Raw genomic sequence first — 8,101 nt, forward strand, 5'->3', positions numbered from 1 at the left:
ACATAGTTCCATGATCCCATATTTTGTCATTAATCTGAGTTATCTGATCATTTTAGCTTTGAGAGAATTACATTACAAATAATAAATTTTGTAGCCAGGCGTGGTGGCTCACGCCTGTAATCCCAGCACTTTGGGAGGCTGAGGTGAGTGGATCACCTGAGGTCAGGAGTTCGAGACCAGCCTGGCTAACATGGTGAAACCCTGTCTCTAGTAAAAATACAAAATTAGCTGGGCATGGTGGCCTGCACCTGTGGTCCCAGCTACCTGGGAAGAATCACTGGAACCCAGGAGGTGGAGGTTGCAGTGAGCCGAGATCATACCATTTCACTCCAGCCTGGGCAACAGAGCAAGACTCCATCTCAAAAAAAAAAAAAGAATCCATATTGTTTATCCTGATCAAGTACCTAGCCTAGGACCCAGTACTTAGCAGATGCTTAATATATTGTGGTTGAATAAATGGAGAAAGCAATGGATCAGTTAATAACTTTATTGCTCCTTCAATTTGTTTGGTCCTAACTAGCCATTGACTCCCACCAATCCAGCCTGCTGTTCTTTCACTTTGTGCTTCTACCTACACCACCCCCAGTGTTAGCTTCCTGGATTGTGCTTGATGCAGTTCCTATCATACTGTGATGTCTTATAAGTTCACCTTGCCCTTCACTGGGATCACCATAGGCACCAACTTTATTATGGGCTTGTTTTATTGTATCTCTGTACAATGTGTTGGCAATAAAACTAATTTGTAATACTCACTTGGGAACTTGTAAAAAACACTTTCTCTCTCTCCAAAGCAATTCCGTGTCTCTCTATGTACTTTCTGGGAAATGCTCTGGTTGTAGAATGCTTCAGTTTTCCCCTCTGAAACTCAAAGCAGAAAAATGAAGTCACATAGACAAGTAAAAATTTATTTTCATCTGTCAGATTACAATTTCTGTAATTTCAAATATACTCCGAAGTCTTGCTAATTCCCCCTCTGCAATATCTTTTATATCAGCCCTGCTTTCCTATCCCTATAGTCAGTGGTGTTCTGGAGCCAACTGGCAGCAGCTTGCAAAGAGCCAATTGTTACATTTTCAGAAAGCAGGCAAATTGGTTTTTAAACTGTTGGCAGCTTGAAATTAGCAATATTTACACCACGGAAATCAGCAAATGCTACAAATCAGCTGCTCCTCACCTCTACCCAGAACTGAGATGATTATTAGATATTTGCCAGCATACTAATATGGGAGGGTCTTTCCTTGATTAAAGTTTTCACTACCTCTTGTTTGAACTACTATAATATCCTACTAACCAGTATTTCTGCAGTTAAACTCTTCTCTTTCCAGCTGATCATTGTTAGAATACTTTGACTATAAGTAACAGAAAACCCAGCCGTAGACTTCCTAAATGTAAGAAAAATTTATAGTTTCACATAACAAAAAGTTCAAAGATAAGGCACTTTCAGGAAAACTCAGCAGCTCAGGGGCTTACCAAGGACCTAGATTCTTTCCATTTTCAATCTTTGCCACCCTCATCATGTTAGCATTTCCCCCAGATGACTGTCATCTTTCACGTGTCATATTCTCACATCACCACATTTGTACTTATGCCTGTCTTGAAAAGGAAACACAGTCTTCCTCTCAGGTTTCCTTGGCCAGAATCACAACCTACCCTTATTCTTAGATAATGGAATTACCATGATTGGTTCAGACCACTGGTTCCCAACCCTTCAGAACCAACTTCTTCTTACATATAAAGTATTTTATAACAGCCCTCTTTCCTGAAATGAAAATCAAAGATAATATAACCTGCCCCCCCACACACATTAAAAACATAAATATAAGCCCTAACCAGAATATAAAGGTAAAATAAAGCTAATTTATAAAAAAAGGTATATACATTTATATATATATATATTATATATATATAGAGTAAATTGTATTACGAGTTCTAATTATTTTCTGCTTTCCCCACAATGGAATTATACATCCCAGCCTGATGACTTGCAATTTACAGTGCTTCTTTGACCAATGTAATGTGAATGGAAGTGCTACATCTGAGAAGATGCACGGCTCTGCCGTAACAACAGCATGTCTCAGATAGGGACTGCTCCTTTAGCCTGGCTCTCAGAATGAAAAAGACATGTGGAACAGGAGCAGAGCAGCAACTGATGTGTAATGTAAACAAGTAATAGATTTTTGTTGTTGTAAGCCATTGAGGTTTTGGGGTTTTTTGTTACTGCAGCATAACTTATCAAAAGCTGACTAACACAATATGGTACAACAATATTCTAGCATATGAAGAAGTAGTCTTCACTTTATGCATGTTTTCACTTATATGTAATATTATCATGATCCAGCAGCTTCAGATGGACATGATACAATTGTGTTGTATGAAAAAATTCAGAAACCAAGAGGATATTTCTATTAGTGAAATGATTTTCTGCAATGGTGATCAATTCTTAGTGAAGCTGCAAGTTAAAAAAAGAAAAAGGCATCCCTCAATTACATGATAGTTTACATTCTTGGCACATAAAGTCTATAGTAAAATTGAGCAAAATTAGTTGTTGCTGGACTCATATAAAGAGATGTTTTACCTAGATGAATAGAAGTCATGCATCTATTTACATTACATTCAAAAACAGGCAAAATATATACATGCTATTAGAACACATATAGGTATATGACTGGAGGGAGGCATTAGGGTGTGTTCAGTTTGCAAAGATTCATCAAACTGTACACTTCTGTGTGTTTTTCCATATATACGGTTTTTAAATTTTTGTTTTGTTTTTGAGATGGCGTCTCACTCTGTCACCCAGGCTGGAGTGCAATGGCACGATCTTGGCTCACTGCAACCTCCACCTCCCGGGTTCAAGCAATTCTCCTGCCTCAGTCTCCTGAGTAGCTGGGATTACAGGCGCCAACCATCATGCCTGGCTAATTTTTGTATTTTTAGTAGAGATGGGGTTTCACCATATTGGCCAGGCTGGTCTCGAACTCCTGACCTCAGTTATCTGCCCATCTTGGACTCCCAAAGTACTGGGATTACAGGTGTGAGCCACTGCACCAGGCCCCCATATATATGTTATAATACAGTAAAAAAGTTAAAACAAAGTCATTCATGAGACAAATCTTTGATGTGTAGGATTGTTCTATGCATTTCAGAATGTCAAACATTTCTGGTCTCTGCCTATGAACTGCCAATACTGTCCCCTAATTATTATGACAACCAAAACAAAACAAAATGTCCTCACAAATTTTTATAGTGCTGAACCCCAAAGTGCCTTAAGTTTATACTACTCAAACATCATTTCCTGCGCTGGGTCCTCTGAAGCTCATTGATTGACTGATATCTGCCTAAAATTGGTCTTTCATTGGCCATTCTTCATAGGCAGGGTAGAAGAAGATGATGTGTGGGTGTTGGTGTTGATGTTGTTATTGTTGTTGGTAGTGGTGTGGTGATGGTGATGGTGGTGGTGATGGTGAAGATGTTGGCAATGGTGATGGTGGAGGTGGTGATGGTAGTATGGATGGTGGTGATGGTGGTGGCAATGGTGATGATGATAATGGTAGTGGTGGTGGTGATAGTGGAAATGATGGTGGTGGTGGCAATAGGGATGGTGGTGGTGATGATGGTGGCAATGGGGATGGGGTGGTGTCGTGATAGTGGTGCTGTTGATGGTGGTGATAAAGGTGGTGGCAATGGTCATGGTGATGGTGATGGTAGTGGTGTGGTGGTGGAGGTGTGATGGTGGTAATGGTGATGGTGGAGGTGGTGATGGTAGCAGTGATGGTAGTGATGGTGGTGGCAATCGTGATGGTAATAATGGTAGTGGTGGTGGTGATGGTGGAGGTGATGGTGGTGGTGGCAATGGTGATGGTGGTGGTAGTATAGTGGCAATAGGGATGGTGGTGGTGATGATGGTGGCAATGGGGATGGGGTGGTGTGGTGATAGTGGTGCTGTTGATGGTGATAAAGGTTGTGGCAATGGTCATGGTAATGGTAGTGGTGTGGTGGTGGAGGTGCGATGGTGGTAATGGTGATGGTGGTGGTGGCGGCAACGGTGATGGCGGTGATCACAGTGATGGTGGTGGCAATGATGATGGTTGTGATGGTGGTGGTGGTTATGGTGTTAATGGCAGTGATGGTGGTGGCAGTGGTGGTAGTGGTTGGGTACGTAGCCATCTGTATCAGCCACAGCATCTTCCACATGCTATCACAAACATCTTAGATAACTTTGCCCCAACCCTCAGAATCTGCAGTGGTTTCCAACTGTCTATAGGAAAAACCACACCCTACTTACCTGCTAGGGTAATTTTGAAGTGCTTCTGTTTGCACAGAACCTTTACCTTTCCCATTGCTGAACATGCTGTAGTATCACTATACTTTGCTCCTCCTTCTGTTGAGAAAGCCCTGCTCTCATTCTCACTTCTCTACGTCTTCATTCAAATGGTTCCTCTTCCATGAAGCAGCGCCCTGTCCCAGGGTTAGCCACTCCTTTGTCTACTTTCCCAGAGGGTTTTACTTAAATCTCTCTTTAGCATTTATTTTATTCTGCCTTTTGTGTAGTTAGTTGGCACATGTCTTTTATAGCCTCCACAGGCCTAGTACAATGATGGGCAACTGAGTTCTAAAAAAAAAAAAAAAAAAAAAAAAAGAGTGTTGAATTAAGCAGAACAGGAACACAGCTTCTGAATTTCTCTGAAATCAGCAACCCAATATCCAAAATCTTTTAGCTGGCTGAGACCTATAGTTGTCATCTGGGTAATATAGAGCTTCCTAACAATAGCTTCAATTATAGGTTAACTGTACTTCCCCTTATTTTAATAGGATTGCATCCTGAACTGGGCTCAGGGAAGGAAATGAAGGTATTTGCCTTCCTCGAACTTCCACAAGTTCACCATGCTTGGGTCCTATCAATGTGTACATAGAACAGAATAGAATCAACAAGACAGTGGGGGAGGAGGGCTGGTAGCAGCCTGGCTTTAGCATGGCCAAGATGGAGCAGGTGAGGCCAGGTGATACTTCAGTTACAATTCAGTGAGCATTTATGAGTGTCTACTAAGTGCTGGCTACTGTGAGAGTCACCAGTATCAATTAATAAGAATCTTTCGGCCGGGTGTGGTGGCTCACGCCTGTAATTCCAGCACTTTGAGGGGCTGAGGCGGGTGGATCATCTGAGGTCAGGAGTTCAAGATCAGCCTGGCTAACATGGCGAAACCCTGTCTCTACTAAAAATACAAAATTAGCTGGGCGTGGTGGTGCATGCCTGTAATCCCAGCTACTCAGGAGGCTGAGGCAGGAGAATCCGGGAGGCGGAGGGAGGTTGTGGTGAGCTGAGATTGTGCCATTGCACTCCAGCCTGGGCAACAAGAGTGAAACTCCATCCCCCCCCCAAAAAAAAAGAAAAAGAAAAAGAAAAAGAAAAAAAAAAAGACAACCAAAAAATTAGCTGGGCGTGGTGGCCCATGCCTGTAATCCCAGCTCCTGGGGAGACTGAGGCAGGAGAATCACTTGAACCCGGGAGGCAGAGGCAGTGAGCCGAGATCACACCGTCCCACTCCAGTCTGGGCGACAAGAGCGAGACACCATCTCAAAAAAAAAAAAAAAAGATTGTTTCTCTTTTACTCTAATGGGGGAGGTGATGTATTTGTGCAGGTACCAGGAGGGAGGTGCAGATAGGAATTCAGAGAGAATGTCTTTGGGCATGGGTCTCCCTGCCAAGCCCAGGTGTCCTGACTCTGGTGTGCTGTGGTTGCCTATCTCACTCACTAGATTTTAAATTCCTTGTGGACAGGGATCGTACCTCATTCGAATTAACTGCCTTCACCCAGTGTCCAGCCTCTTGGGGCCAGGCAAAAATATGGGACAAATCACTAAGCAGTGTCCTATCCACCCTCCTTAAAGAAAACTCCACCCCTGTCATTATAAGCCTGTTTCTTCTGCTACTGAATGGCCTGCAGCCCCAGGTTCCCAACTGTCAGGCCCCCTTGGGCTGGTCCCATTCCTTCCGGGTGGGTTTGAGGTGTCATCCGTTGGAGCTTGGCCGCCAGCGCCAGTCCTCCCGCCCGCCCTCCCTCCCATCCCCCACCCCCCACCCCCCCACCCCATCCCCACCCTTCCTGCTGAACACTGTGTGGTAGCAGCTCAGCCTAGCACTTCCTCTAATGGCTAATGCTTTTGTGGGAGGTTCTGAACTAGGGTTAAAAGACAAAAAGCTCTTCCCCCTCTCCCCTCCCCCAGTTCTAGTGTTGCTTCCTCTAGTTCTGACGTTCCCGTTGCTGTATCCCTAGATCCCGCCTTTGTTTTAAGCTCCAGAAGAAAGCCTTCCGGAGACTTTGTGACCTCACCCAGTTTCCAACATTCCAGATTGTCTTTGCTTTCTCCCCAGACTTTAAAATCAGTGTTCCCTTCTGAGTCAGCTAGGAGGCCGGAGGGAAACAGTGGGGCTTTCGAAGCTTATCAAAAGCAAACCTTGCTCTTTTGAAAAAGCATTTTCCAAAGCAACTTGGAGACAAAGTGGGGTTAAATTTTACACAGATTGCTTACGAGCAAGAGTTAAGCGACTAACAAGACATGAAATCTTACGGAGAAGTAGGTAAAGACAAAATTAAAAACTCCCTCCGGGTCAGCCCATTCTGCGACCCACCTCCTCCCCTCTGCGGCAGGGGGCTTTGCTGCAGTGGCACTGCCCACGCATACTCAACCAAGAGACTCAGACCACGCCAGCCATGCCACGAAGTGTGTTTTATTTTCATTATTCATACAAATAATTTTCTATAATATTCCAGGGCAAACCGGAGAATTTGGCAGTCCGATTGGGGGGGGTCCCTTCAGAGACCCACAGGCCGGTGGCATCGGCGCGGAGTGCCCAGGTTCACAGTGCAGCTTGTGGCTCGTGTCCATCTTGCAGGTGGCTCTTCCTCCACATCACGACTGGGGTCTCGAAGATGACGGGGGTAGGAAATCCTCCAGGATTTTAGGAAATTTCACTCCGCTTCTCCTGCTCAATGGCTGTGGAGAGCGGGAAGCGGGCGCTGGAGGGGAGCTGCAACCCCCACCCGCAACCGAGGTGCTTCCCAGTGTGGGCGAGGCACCCACGAGGAGTGGGGATTTAGAAGGAAGCTTGGGGCTGGGGAGAGACAAGGCGCTTTGTGAAACTGAAAGAGCGGCCGGGGCCGCCCAGACCGCGGGCAACGGCCGGGTGCGGGGTGGAGAGGGTTTGCAAGGAAGAGCAGGGTGAGGGGCTGGACTGGGGCGCGGGAGACCGAGGCACACTCACTCTCTTTGGTCGGCAGGGTGTTCTTCTCCTGCGTCTCCGTTTTCTTCAGCTTGGCCTTATCGAAGCTGGCGATTTCCCCCATGTCTGGTTTGTCTGCCATTTTCTTAAAACAATCCTAGTGGGCAAACGAAGGCGCTTGACCTGGGGCTGGGGGCCAGCGTCGCCCTCTGCGCTCCCCGCCGACGCCTCTCGACGTGGCACTCGCGCTAAGGCGTGGCGAGCAGCCCCAAGGCCGAGGATCTGGGCGCGTCCGGCACCCCCCTTCTCGGTCCCAGGGCGTGGTCGCCGGCCCCTGCGTCCCGTCCGAGAAGGGCGCCTGTCGCGGTTGCGGCGCGCCTGTACGGTGCACAGGATCCGGCCACACCCTGGGTGGGCCCCCAGCCCCGACGCCGCACTCACCGTGTAGTCGGGTTCCGAGCCCAGGATCCTGGTGCTCCCACTCCCGTTGCTGCAGCAAGAGACAAAAGAGCGGCGCCCGCCCCTAGCCTTATATACGCCGCGCCCCGCCCCGCCCCTCACCCGCCGCAGCAGGGGCGGCGCTGGCACCCGAGGGGCGGGAGCAGCGCGGGCGGCTCCTCGCCCTGCCGCGCCCTCCGCTGGGCTGCCAGCCCGGCTGGGCGCGGCTTCTCCCGTGCCCGGCACCCCCAGCTCACAGTGTGCCTTGCGTGGGGGCTGTAGTCGCCGCCAGGGTGGGCGCTAGGTCCCCGGGTTTGCTTTTGCGCCTACATTTCCCCCTTTCCGGGAATCTGCTGTTCACCCCGCAGAAAGGATATGGGACCGACTGGGGAGGGTGTGTGGTTTTGTGCGTGTGCAGATATGATGTGTAGCCGTGGGTGTGGA

The 8,101-nt window shown here is 47.4% G+C and overlaps 1 protein-coding gene across 1 annotated transcript; it reads right to left on the reverse strand.

Moving 5' to 3' along the window:
- Window positions 1-6,707: 6,707 nt before the first annotated feature.
- TMSB10 (thymosin beta 10) lies at window positions 6,708-7,723 on the reverse strand. The gene is made up of 3 exons (XM_005575447.5): window positions 7,661-7,723; window positions 7,262-7,376; window positions 6,708-6,993 (listed from the first exon to the last, which is right to left on the reverse strand). Exons 2-3 carry the CDS (start codon window positions 7,359-7,361, stop codon window positions 6,959-6,961), a joined length of 135 nt encoding a protein of 44 aa, XP_005575504.1. The 5' UTR covers window positions 7,362-7,376; window positions 7,661-7,723; the 3' UTR covers window positions 6,708-6,958.
- Between the last annotated feature and the right edge of the window lie 378 nt (window positions 7,724-8,101).

This window comes from Macaca fascicularis, chromosome 13, assembly GCF_037993035.2.
Source record: "Macaca fascicularis isolate 582-1 chromosome 13, T2T-MFA8v1.1".
NCBI classification, from domain to species: domain Eukaryota; kingdom Metazoa; phylum Chordata; class Mammalia; order Primates; family Cercopithecidae; genus Macaca; species Macaca fascicularis.